Source organism: Pelodiscus sinensis, chromosome 13 (genome assembly GCF_049634645.1).
Source record: "Pelodiscus sinensis isolate JC-2024 chromosome 13, ASM4963464v1, whole genome shotgun sequence".
Taxonomy (NCBI): Eukaryota; Metazoa; Chordata; order Testudines; family Trionychidae; genus Pelodiscus; species Pelodiscus sinensis.
Window position 1 is genome coordinate 19,201,617 of NC_134723.1, and position 12,591 is coordinate 19,214,207.

The following is a 12,591-nucleotide window of genomic DNA, read 5'->3' on the forward strand; positions in this document are numbered from 1 at the left end:
TGCATTTCCAGGTCATAGTATTCCTGGCATAGTGATGTCTTCTGCTAGTTGGATCTGGTAGTTACTCAGCAAGGAAGTGGTTATGGTGGAGGCATTTAAGTTACTAGTATTAATTAAAGATATACATGGTTAACAGGTAAGCCTCATGCTTAACAGGTGAGGCTTACCAGTTCTGGTTAACCTATAGGGCAGTGGTCCCCAACCTTGAGGCTCCCAGGTACCCGGGGGCGGGGCCACTCACATGCCGGGTGCCCGGGGGCGGGGCCGCGCGTCCTGGGGCACGCCAGGGGCAGGGGTGCCTTGTGCCGTGGACCTGGGGCCTGCACCACTGCCCGAGCCGCGCGCCCGCATGTGCCCCAGGGCTGGGGCCGCCCGAGCGCCGCGCACCAGGCGCCAGTGCGTGTCGCGCGCATGGCGCCGGCGCCTCCAGTGTGCCGTGCGCCAGGGGCGGGGCCGGCACAGGTTGTCGGCGGGCGCACACAAATGCCCCGGCGGGTGCCATGGCGCCCATGGGCACCGCGTTGGGGACCACTGCTATAGGGGCTGGAGCAGCTCCTTGCCCACCCCATCCATGGTGGCCTCCTCACCCCTCTGCTGCAGGTTACATGCTGGCTCCCTGGGAGGAGGACCCTGCTGTGGGCACTGCAGCATAAAGCTTATTTAAGTTTTATACCACAGAGCCCACAACACGTGTAACCAGTAGGATTTTTAGTGGTTACCTGGTTTCATTTTTAAACAACTTTTTACATCACTAGTATTAATTAAGAACCAACATTACTTCACTAGAATAAAAGAGGGTAGGTCTGGCTATATTAGCTGGCTGCAGGCTCAGAAGGCCCAGCATTTCAGTCATAGTGAGAAGCTCTTCCTAACCTGTAGGGCAGGAAGCTCCCTTTTCTTTGTGAATAAAGTTCTGCAAGGACAAACACTTCACAAGAATGAGCTACAGATCTGAGATATTGTTTAAAAATAGAAAGTTAACTTTCTAACCTTTACAGCTGTGAAGGAAACTTTCTACATAAGGCCTAAGTGAAGCTGATACAGAGGTATCTGACAGGGTCCAGATTGTCTGAAGCAATAAGGGTTTAAAGGATGAAATCTAATTATATACATTTCATTGAATACACTTATTTCACTTTTAACTTCTATCTAGCACATCTGTTTATCTCAAACTACCTCCAGATCTCTTCTGATAACTGGTGAGGTGTAGCTATTCTCAATACAAAACCTGCAACACATTAACGTTTGGTGCTGGGGTACAATTCAGTGTTATAACAGATTCTATGACACAGGAGAGTGAAGCAATAGGATTGTTCAGTTCCATATTTAATTCAATAAAAGCCCACTATTTAAAAAAAATAAATGTATCAGCAGCTGTCACAGAAGCCCCAGGGCCACAAGAACCTTACTCTAGAATGTTAATCAAGTTTACATGTTACAGATGTAGAGCAGAGACAAAGGAACATCTGTACACTACAGATGTACAGAGACAAAGGAATGGCTCTCACTGATGGTGGAGAAAGTGGTAGGTCCTGAGCATATTGCCTTTTAGAAAAAAGAAAAATCCTTCCTTACAGTCAGAGGAAGAGGAAAGCTGCAGCAGGTGTCTTTCTGCTTTCATCTTGGCTTTGATGTGTATTCTGAGGCAACTGAGGTTATTGGGGCTAGCACTAACTGGAGAGCGCCTGCAGACAACAAGGGGAGGAGATAGAAAGTCAGTCCATTCAAAAGTCACTCTCACTTATGACCTCTTCTCCCAGCTGCCAGCTCTCACAGAGATTAGTTAGACCCAATATTTACAAGATCAGAAACAACTAAAATATCACTTCTCCAGATGCAAGCTCTCTGCTACTAGGAAAAAAAATCCCAGAATAATGAGTACTTTGCTGGTAGATTAGATCTGTAGCAAACCAGAGTAATGCTGAAAAGTTTGTTATGTGCACATTGTGAGACCTGTGTCTGGCTACAACAGACAAATGCAGTATAGAATCAATACCAGACGAGGGGGGGGGGGGGGGGGGGGAGGAGGAAGCACCTTTAAAGGGAAAGGATGTTTATTTCCATTTGAACTATGAAGCTCTCTCTGCAGTCTCCTCTTCTAAAAGGATTCAGGATATCTGTTTTGCAGTGCCTTTACCACACAAAGAGGGGAGACAGCTTTGCCTCATCCCTTCTGTGTCCCAACTGAGTCCAGGTGGAGGGGATGCAGAGAGGTGAGCCATACTGGGTAGCACATGAGACTTAGAGCTGTGATTGGTAGAGACACTGGAAGAGATTTAAAGACACCAAATGAATAATCTTACCACCCTGGATCCAATATATTTAGTACTCACTCTCAGCACTCATGAGTGAGCTGTGGCTCAGACGCAGGGGCAGGCAGACAGGCTGCTGCTACTCTTGGGTTTGGTGTAGTGGAGCCAGGGAAGAGGGGAGAAACAGATGAGAGAATTAAGAGTGTGCCACCCAATTTGCTGGCTTCTTCACCTCACAACTGCAAGCTCAGAGACCAGAAGCATCTGGCTCGGTCCTTACCAATACCTCATGGTTTCATGGTTCATGCTGAAATTCAGTGGCACTGTCTATTGTGCTATTCCCCCCACATCCTCTTTGTCTATATTTTGATAACATGCCCATTACCATAATATTAGACTCTCACTTTCTCTCACTGCTGTCAAAAGGCAAAGGAATGGATCTCACCAATAGTGGAGAAAGTGGCAGAAGTCTGTTTCTAGGAACAATTATTTGGTCAGGGGCCAGCCTACACCCAAACCAGACACTAATGCTAGAGAAATTGTGATGCTGCAGAAGACAATGAGCATGTCTTGAAACTGGAGAATCTGGTGGCCTTGCATCAGCTTGACACCCCAAAAGTGCATGCCCATGATTTCCTCAGCATGCTTATTCTGGAGCAGCCCTTCTTTTTCCCTCTGCAATCACTCTCATCTCTCCCTCCACTCTTTTCCATCCATCACTCCCAGCTCTTAGATTAAAAGTTTCCCACAAAGAGACAATGGCTGCTGGCAGCTCAGGGAGAAAGAGATCCATGCATACAGAATGAAATTATTTGTCCACAGCTGGAGATTGAAGACTGGAACAAAACAGGTCAGCCCCAGAAGGCAGCCATTGGTCTTGCTCTGGAAAGGGTGGGGCTAAAGACTTTTTAGGCCTGGTCTTTTTCCAAAAAATGTTTTCCCGGGTGTTTTCCTGGGTAGTGCCATTGAGGACTTCCCCCACGGCCCCTTTCCTAGCCAAAGCTCACAGCTTCCCATGTGATTAATTAAATATCCAGATATGCTCTGGAGTGTGTCGGTGTAAAGTCCTCTAGTGCTCTCTCAGTGCATTGGTTGTTGCAGAGCCTCTTGCATTACTTGCACACGTATCTCTCCACTGTCCGCTGGCACTTCTTGCACATCACGTAGCAGCACCAATAGTACTTGCACTGGCACCTCTCCACTATGGTCTCAGTGTAAGCATTGTAGCCACGCCCGCAGCACATCAGGTTGCAGCTGTCACTGCCCACAGAGGTCTTGTTGCATTGCCTGCCCAAGTGGAAGCAGATGAGGGGATTTAGGAATGTGATAGCACAACTGTGTTCAGGTGTTAGTTCTGGCATAGGACTTGAGATGGGTAGGACTTGAGATGGGTATCAATCTAGGAAATAATTTGTTTTTCTAGAGGCTGAGCATACATGGGAACCAAAGAATCCAAAGAGGGACTGTTTCTCTCTGAGAGACACTGGAATGATGAGCAGTTAGAGGCAGGAAGGATTATGGAAGAGATGAGAATGGTCCTCCTCTCTGCTCTTGACATATTAGGGTGAGGTGGGTAAGTGCTTCTCACCCAATCCACTGACTAGCAGGTTCATATGCCCTGTAGCAGAGCTGGGCTGTGGAATGGACAGTTGGATCTACTAGGCTCTCCACTGCTTTAACAGCTGAATACTGAATGGGGGGGGGGGGGGGGGGCGAAACTACCATCCTGTACCCAGAGGAGATAAACTAGCTGTTAGGGTTTCATGGCAATCCCCATACTTGGTGGAATCTAACTAACAAATGCTTCCTCTCCACAAAATACTCAAGGTTTAGTTATCAGCCCTAGTGGAACAGATAGAATCAAAAGATGGATGGGGCCCAATCTAGACCATAGGAGGCCCCCATAAAACCATACCGTTAGTTATTCCGAAATAATGCTGGTGTGTAGACATAGCCTTACTCTTTAAGGAGCAACAGGACTCTTGTTTTTGTAGATACAGACTAACACAGCTACCCGTGTTACTTATATAGACTGTTTCTAGGTTGGACTGCAGAGGTAGAATGAAAGTTCCCGTATCAGAGGGATGCTACAGCCTCTGTAGTTGGTCCTTACCTGTCCTGAGTTCCTAGAGACCCCAGTTTGGAATTCTTTGTGCAGTAATCTGGAGAACTGACTAGATAAATCAGCTCAACATCTCTCACTGGCCTGATATCCAATTCTTTGGGCACCAGCTGCTTTCTGGTCCCCATGTGCCGGTAGGTCACCTTGGTAGCTGCCAGGTATTTGGATTTGAGGTCAGTAGCTATTTCACTTAAATCTTGCAGCCCCTTCCAACAGGTCTTAACTGAGCAGGAGCCAGAAACACCATGGCATTTACACTTCGTCTCCAAAGAGTCAATCAATACCTGGAAGGAAAGAAAATCAGTAAGGAACCCAAGTTTGGGATTCATCGTTTCCTGACATATCCCAAACATCTTAGGAAGATTTCTGGACAATGTCCACAGGAGGCTTCAGGATATGAGAAAGCATGGCCAGTCACTGGCACCCAGGAGGTCTTACCTCACTTAGTATCTATGGGGGACTCTTTCAAGTGTTGCCAAACATGAAATCCCACATTGAAGCTAACAGAATCCCAGGGTTCACTTACTATGCTTTATGGTCCCTATAAGAAGAAAGTACACATGACACTTCTCCCAAGGAATGAGTTTGCAATAGGGCCTGAAGTTTCCTCTCCTTAATTCAGGGGTGTGCTGTGGGCAGTTTCCCATCTTGTGCCTGGCTGTGTACAGAGAACTGTAGTCTCTGCATAGCATCTTTCCATAATATAAAGCAGGGGGGTAGCTGCTATCTTCTCCATTTTGGGGCATTAGGTGCCACCGGTAGGTTGCTGGCGAACTGTCAGCAAAACCTTTGCTTGGGATATATATGGTCACCACAGGTCCATTAGCTATCAGGAGAAAAGATATGCAGAGACATGAAAGGCATGTGAAGGATGTTTGTGTACATAGGTCATTATAAAATTACTTTAACTCATTGATTTGCCTTGCTTGTTGTGGTCTTGCCAGTTTTTGTAGCCAGTGCCCATACCCACCTGTCGGCCCACTGCATTGTTATGGAGATTCATAAGCCTGGTGGCTTGTCCCCCTGCCTTGCTGGACTTCATGGCACCATCAGCAAAGGCAGAACCCATCTGGAGGCCATAGTGGAGGTTGTCCCCACATCCACCCCACCTGAAGTCTGGCCCAGGCACTTCAGATGGGGCAGACCCACAGGAGCAGATAGGTAATTCCCCTGAGGCACAGGCGCGGGCGATGGAATGACTGACAGCAGCAGCCGCCAGTGCATACACAAATGCAGATTCCCTCGTCCCTGTGAAGAAAAAGAAAAAATCCCAAAGAGTCCTGAATCCCAGAAATGCCAGAGTGATTCCTAGGGCCACAGAGCTTTCTTCATACAGAGAACATCACCACTACTGTTCAGATTCATTCCCACCTTTCATTCATTTGATGCTAACTGTACAGGATCTCAGCACAGTGTGGGTGACAACACAACAGCAAGTAGAATTCAGGATGTACAGGGAAGCATAAGGGAAGCATCTCCTTTTGGCTGACACTTCAAGCAACTCTGACAGGCTCTTGAATGAGCAGTGGCTAGCTCTGCTCAGCCTCCTTACATGGGTCCGTCGAGAGAGCAGTGTTGTTTACAATTAGAACCTTGATTTTCCACAGCCAGGATCTCAGAGCATGCATGTATGTGCCCACTCTCATTAGTGAAATCTCATAACTCTTCAAACAACTATGGTGCTAGTCAGCATTATTCTCCCCATGTCACAGAAAGGGAAAGGGAAATATAGGGAGTTGGTGCAACTTGCTGAAGTCACACAGCAAAACAGCAGCAGCTCCAGAAACGGAATCCAGGATGATTTACTCAGCAATTTACTTTAACCAGTCAAGTACATCTCTGAAAGATGCATTATTTTTATTATATTAGCATCCTGTTCCAAGAGGGCCAGAGTACTATCACATTAAGGAGACAGGGCCCTGTTAGTTTCTTCCAAAAGGCCTCTAATACTGGTTTGGAGTGGAAAGTAAAACTACTTCCATCCCCACACCCCCAACCAGTAATTTCTTTCACAGGAGCAAGAATGCAAAATTCCTGCTCTGACTCAATAGCAACTAGACAAAAACAGGTGTAAGAAAATATACTTCCTTTGTACCCCTTCTTGTCTGCATCCCATTCTGATTCTACTCTTTTGGCCATATTTTTCACCCTCTTTTGTTCTGTTCTTCACTTTCCCCTGGGATTAACTCTCCCTTTGTTTTGGGGGGTCTCTAGCAATTGTGCTTTTTTTTTTGACACCAAAGTTAATGTCCATCACCCAGACTATGAGCTAGCTAGGAGACTGCATCTTGCAGTCTCTTTGCATGTTCCAGGTCAGATTTTGATCTCAGTTATAATGGGATGAATTCTGTATATCTCTAGTGACTTAAATTCTGTTACTCTAGAGTATCTGACATCAGAATATGACCCATTCACTACAGTCGGAATTTTGCATGTGAAAGGACTGCAGGAGAATGAAAAACTACAGTGTTTAGACAAGCAGGGTACAGAAATGCCAGATGATATAGCACAATTACCTTTAATGAGGTCTGGGGTGAAACTGGGTGCATATTCAATGGAAGAGCAGTTCCACCTCATATCGGAGAATGTTTTTTGGCACACTCCCTTGGTCTCTTTGGCTGCATATACGATACTGTGCATGAGCTCCAGGTTTCTTCTGCACAGTTGCAACTGGTCTGGGACTAGCCCATCCAAAATCTTGCAGTGCTGGGTCTGGTTCCATGCTACCCTGCTGCCATTCACCATTAGCCCTCTGTCAGGAGAGGAATTACCATAACTGAGTGAGATGGGGTAGAGAACCCAGTCCAGACTACAGCCTGCTGTTGTCCAGAGATGTCACTGGGGGCCAAAAGGAGCAATGGGGTACAGATAAACCATGGGCTGAGTACTGGTAACTGGATACCAGGCCTTTTAACCTCTAAATCAGAAATCTCTTATCTTCCATATCAGTGACAGCTGTTCAGTAACCTCCACCTGAAAAGAGGTGGTGGGTCTCAGAGCTGTTCCTGGTAGGCAGGTATCAATATTGATAGAGCAAACATAGCTAGTACTACTTGTATCCCTTGGTTGACATCCTCAGCAGATGCATGTGGGCCTTTACTGCCTGTGAACTCAGTGGACTTAAGCAGTTATAAAGACCAACTAACACCTGTATCCTGAGGGGCAAATGGCAGTTTGAATTTTGAGGTGCCACTTATAATTAGGAAGACTGAAAATTCTTCCATTCTAGCCCCAAAGCCAGCAGTGGCTACTCGGCCAGAAGGGGGAAGGGCTTGGAAGGGATAGCTGTTAGGCTTTAAAGTCCAGCAGGGAAACAACGGCAAACAGCCTGGGCTGGAGCTGAGCATGGCCAGAAAGCATCCCTAGTCCAAGTGGAAAGGCAGGGGAGGTGGGCTGCCTAGGTAGCAGAGGACAGAGGAAGGGAGCTAGTTCCCCTGGAGCGCGGCCGGAGCCTACCCTGTCCCCAGGGGATTTAGCGCCGGCAGCTGTTAGGGAACAAGCTGAGCTGGGGAGCCCCGGGCTGGGCATCTCTCAGCTGCCGGGGGCAGGTGCGTTGCCGGGGGCTGCAGCCCCACGAGCTACTCACAGCCACTGGATCGCCGCGGAGAGACGCAGCTGCCAGAGCAGCACCAGGCTGAGCCGAAGCGGGGCTGGGAAGCAGGAGCCCATCGCGGCAGCGGGCGAGTCCGGGGCTAGCCAGTAACCCCCGGCTCTTAAAGCGGCCGGGCGCGGCCCCCCGGGGGCACGGACAATGGGAGTTTCGGGTGCCATTCACACGGCGGCTCCGCTCCCGGCCGGACACGCGGGGCCGTTCGCAGCTTCGTGTCAAAGCCGCGCACCCCGCCCTCCCCGAAAGGTCCCTGAGCCCCGCCCCGGCCAGGTGCGCCCGGTCGCTGCCGCAGTCAGAAGGGGCCGGGCACTGGCTGGGGCGCGAGGACACGACCCTTTGCTGGCGGATGCGGGGCTTGGGAAGGAACATGGGGGGGGGGGGGGCTGTGCCCAGAGCCAGGCGGCCCCGGGGACCCGCCGCAGTGCTCGGGGCTGATCGCTCCGCGGGGAAAGTCCTTGTGGGCGGCCAGGCCCCATTTGCATCCACACCCGCCTCCGCATTTACATAGCGCCAGACAAACAGGCCCGCCGTCCTCGCAGGTGTCGAGCCGAGTCAGTCGCCCCGCCCCGCCCCGCCCCTCGGGGAGCAGCGAGGCCCCGGCTGCCCCTTTGAAGAGGCTCTTTGAAATGGGCTGCTGAGCTTTATCTGCATGTCAATTGCTGGGAGCCAAGGCAATCAAGGGCGCTGCCCCTTTGGCAAGGGCGTCCTCCCCTCCCCGAAACCAACGGCAACTCCCCTGGCCCCACGCTCAGCACCCCCGCTCCGCACTCACCTTACATCGCGCTGCAAAGTAAGCCGGAGATGCGAGGAGCCGGAGCCTGGCGGCCCTTCCTGCTCACTGCATTGACAGGAGAGCCAGGCCGGGACCCCCCGCCAGCTGCTGCTTGGCACTTCTAGTGCATTGGCAAACCGGGCACAGACATGGTGGGTTAAGAGCAGCCTGGAAGAGGGAGACAATAAGTAATAAAGTGTCTCCCCGGGGCAGACGGGAAAAGGGGGAGAGGAGCCAGGTTAAACGGATGCTGCCAGTTTACATTGTATTCACATTCGGGGTGATGTACTTTACCAAGGGTGGTTCTACATTACCCCTCCTAGAGGGGAGAGATTAGAGGGGAGAGGCCGAATGCTTGAGTTAATTGCCTTGTGCTTTTGACAGCACTTTGTGAATCTTCACTTTTCCACCTTCCCCTGTGCAGTCAATTAGGACCAGACCAGAGCGTTAGAGGTCCTTGAAATCATCTGAATCGATTTCAGTCGTTGAAATGAATGGGAGTTGGAATCTGGACCTCACTTTTCTAGTTTGTGTGGGGCTTTGTTGAGAAAAAGGGTTCACAAAAATAGGAAAGGATTGCTGTAAAACTCCTGAGAGTTGGGGGTGGAGTGGGTCAACCGAGTTACTATTTCTTTTTGCACTGGTAGGAACTCTCTCTCTCCTCATCTTGAAGTTACTATTTACAGTCTAAACAAGATACAAGCAGTGAGAATAAAACAGGACAAGGGAAGGAAAAGTGAGGGTGACAAACAATAACAAGAGCATAAAGTTACTGTGCACACAGCTTGATGGTTCTGAATAATTTAAATGTATTTGCTCATCAATAAAGAATATCCCTTCTCATCCCTAATGTAGCCATGATTAATAGGTGCATTTCCTGAGGCTGAGCATTAAGGAATTTGAAGGAGGAGAACCAGGACGTGTCTTTACAAATTAGCTCAGGGAGGTTTGTAATTTTTTTTTAACTGATTGAATTTCAAGTGGACGGGTGGAAGATTTGGCAATGTCACCCCAGCTCTGTGTTCTGTTACATTTGTTAATAATCCAGTGGCATCAAAATTGTGGCTCTGGAATAAGTTTATAAATCATGGAAATAGTATTACATCTTGGTTACCAGTTAATATGAATATCAGAGCCACTGGCAATATGGCACCAAGTCAAGAATTGCCCTTTTTGGTCTTTTGCTCTGTAGGATAAAATGATCCTGCAACTCACACAAGTACTTTACTTTGTATTTTCAGTCTTTCTGCCTTCTTCTTATTGGCCCCAGCTCCTCTTATTCATGCCTTGTCACACATGTCTATTATGGGACTTTTCAGGTATTGTAAGAGAGCTCAGTGATGCATTGCACTGTATTGCCACTCTATTGAATTCATACACTCATACCCTGGTGTCAGAAAGTCTTTAAATGGAATTAGAAAGAGTAGGCATTCAAGTCCCATTGGATTGTCTGGAAAGTGTTTTATGTTCTTCCTAAAAGGAGATTTCTGGATTAAGCAATGAGCTCTTTACACAGCATTTGATTGCAGCCATGCATACAGTGGTTACAGCATAGAAGCTGGGAGAGCTTTGTCTCTGGGGCTATGGTCTGGCCTGCATATGGGACAATGAGAGATGGAAAATTTCCCTTTCAACATCTTTTCATCATGGACAAAAGTACAAGGGAGGGGACAGTGAGAAACAAAACAAACTCCTTGGCATTTTTTTTGTATATTAAATAGGAGGAATTAGCTCACAGGTACAAGCTGTTGGAACTTATCAGAGCCCCATGTCATACCTTGAATGGATCATTATTCTGGGGGCAGATCTTGGGGCCCAACTTCTGCTCCCTTTTCTTTTTAAAGCTATTTTTTGTTTGTTTGAAGGCTGTTTTACAAATACACTGTTTTCATACGTTTCCCTCCCTTGGATTCAGTGAGACCTGGACACCCCTTTTCCCCTGCTGTCATACAGCCTCTCAGGAAACTCAGTGGCAATATCCACCACCAGATTAAACACAGGACTATCCAAATATATGAGTCAATCAAAAGCATAGAGACCATCTCACAAAGCCTCACCAGCATGGAGAATCCAGTTCTATGTGACAGAGACATATGGGGCCAAATTACCACCAAAAGCACCAGCTCTGTCCCATGTTACAATAAAAAGCAAGCTAAATTCCTTCCTTAAAGGGTTGGGAAAAATGAGAGAAGCCCAAAAGATCCCCTTTTTGGGGTTTAGGGCTAGGAGTTTGGGCTCCCCAGTGAGTCCCTTCCTGACACTCAGCATAGGGATTCCTCAGAAGCTGACTGAATGTGGGAAAGTCCTGCTAAGGGCCATTGACTTCTCAGTGTTATCTTCTTCCCCTTTCTCCTCCCAGAGACAAACCCTTTGCTCTACATGTTTGACTTGCTTCAGGTATTAGGAGCTGCTAATAGGTTTCATAGCTGAATAGCTGTATGAGAAACAATCTGCAGGAGTTTAGTGTGATTAGGAAAGCTACTTGGGGACACCTACCAGAGGATGTGTCAGACCGGCTTAGGGAGAGCACTCAGCATGCAGCCAACAAAAACATTTCCCATCTAATCTCATTAAAGCACCTTCCCAGAAGCCATGTGAAGGAAAGGGGCTGCAAAGCAGCTTCCACCATAGTTATTAAATCCATTACACTGGCACACAATATATGCCCAAGCATGGAGAACAGACACAACTATACCCAATGTACAGTCCTAAAACTGATAGAACTTCCTACATGCCCAGCACCAAAACATCTGCCCACATCATGACCTAATTCAGCATGATGCTGCATTTAGTTTCAGTACAAAAACCCCCTTTCCTTTTGCACTGGTCCATGCAAGCCATAACAAGAGTCAGCAGTTATCCAGGCTGGCAAATGCTTGCCCAGAGTAATGTGCCTTGCCCTGCACAATAACAGTCAGGCTCTGATGGACACTCTACATGAATACCGCTGCCTTCTGTACCCCAGAGTGCACACTGGGAAAGTGGCAGCTGAAGCACCTCAACTGATGCATGGGGATCAGGACAGGTCCCAAACCACAACGAGCTTGTTGAATCAGAAGAAGCACTTTGAATTGCACTACTACCACGAGTGAGACCCTGTTGAGCGATGTACACAACTGAGTAAAAGCATTCATATAAAACTCCAGGAATTTAGCAAGACAAAAGGAGATAAAGAGGGAAAGAAGAGCCAGGGAAGAACAAAAATGAAGGTGTGTCTACACTACAGAGTTAACATGGGCTCCTGTCCACCGTAAACCATTAGATGTCCCAGTGCAAAATAGGGATGAGGGAAAGGATTCCCACTGGAACAGACGGGCAGTGATGGAGCCTTGTGAAGTCAAATATTAATTTCTTTTGGAAATATTCTCAGTTATAAGACCTCTGCCTTACACTTTTCCAGTCTTTTCCTTTTCAAAAGGAAAGGGTTTTTTTGTACTGAAACTAAATGCAGCATCATGCTGAATTAGGTCATGATGTGGGCAGATGTTTTGGTGCTGGGCATGTAGGAAGTTCTATCAGTTCTAAATGGAAGTTCTAAATGGAAGGACTCTTCCCTTTGCTGGTCATAACGAGGTGGGTAGTTAATATCATCCCTGATCTCCTTTTGACTTGCCATCATGTGAAATAAAATGATGATAGAGCTTGACTTGCTGACCTTCCTCAGTTACTTCCATGGGATGAAAAGGCATTTAGCGCTTTGTGTCTGAGCAGTGGTCCACGAAGAAGGTACATACTGAGGTAAGGATGAGGTCACTCCCAAATCCCAAAAGGAAATAAAAGGGGCTCAAATTAAAAGAAAGAGAGAAAAATGTGACACTGTATTATTGTTAGAATC

The 12,591-nt window shown here is 47.7% G+C and overlaps 1 protein-coding gene across 2 annotated transcripts; it reads right to left on the minus strand.

Moving 5' to 3' along the window:
• Nucleotides 1-1,409: 1,409 nt before the first annotated feature.
• On the minus strand, nucleotides 1,410-8,602 carry LOC102449564 (protein Wnt-11b). Of its 2 annotated transcripts, none has more exons than XM_075940803.1 (5): nucleotides 8,489-8,602; nucleotides 6,891-7,126; nucleotides 5,345-5,622; nucleotides 4,366-4,658; nucleotides 1,410-3,539 (listed from the first exon to the last, which is right to left on the minus strand). In XM_075940803.1, exons 2-5 carry the CDS (start codon nucleotides 7,117-7,119, stop codon nucleotides 3,365-3,367), a joined length of 975 nt encoding a protein of 324 aa, XP_075796918.1. In that variant the 5' UTR covers nucleotides 7,120-7,126; nucleotides 8,489-8,602; the 3' UTR covers nucleotides 1,410-3,364. The 2 variants fall into 2 exon arrangements, with proteins under 2 accessions (XP_075796918.1, XP_006113743.2); XM_006113681.4 differs by lacking the exon at nucleotides 8,489-8,602 and adding an exon at nucleotides 7,961-8,449.
• Nucleotides 8,603-12,591: the final 3,989 nt, after the last annotated feature.

What these genes read in the sequence shown, in the direction of transcription:
- LOC102449564 (XM_006113681.4), bottom strand. Translation starts at nt 8,145, where the DNA reads ATGGCACCCGAAACTCCCATTGTCCGTGCCCCCGGGGGGCCGCGCCCG. An exon ending in CACCCCAGACCTCATTAAAG is followed by an intron (nt 5,623 to 6,890) that starts GTAATTGTGCTA and finishes TTTTCTTCACAG; the next exon opens with GGACGAGGGAATCTGCATTT. An exon ending in TCTCTAGGAACTCAGGACAG is followed by an intron (nt 3,540 to 4,365) that starts GTAAGGACCAAC and finishes CCACTTGGGCAG; the next exon opens with GCAATGCAACAAGACCTCTG.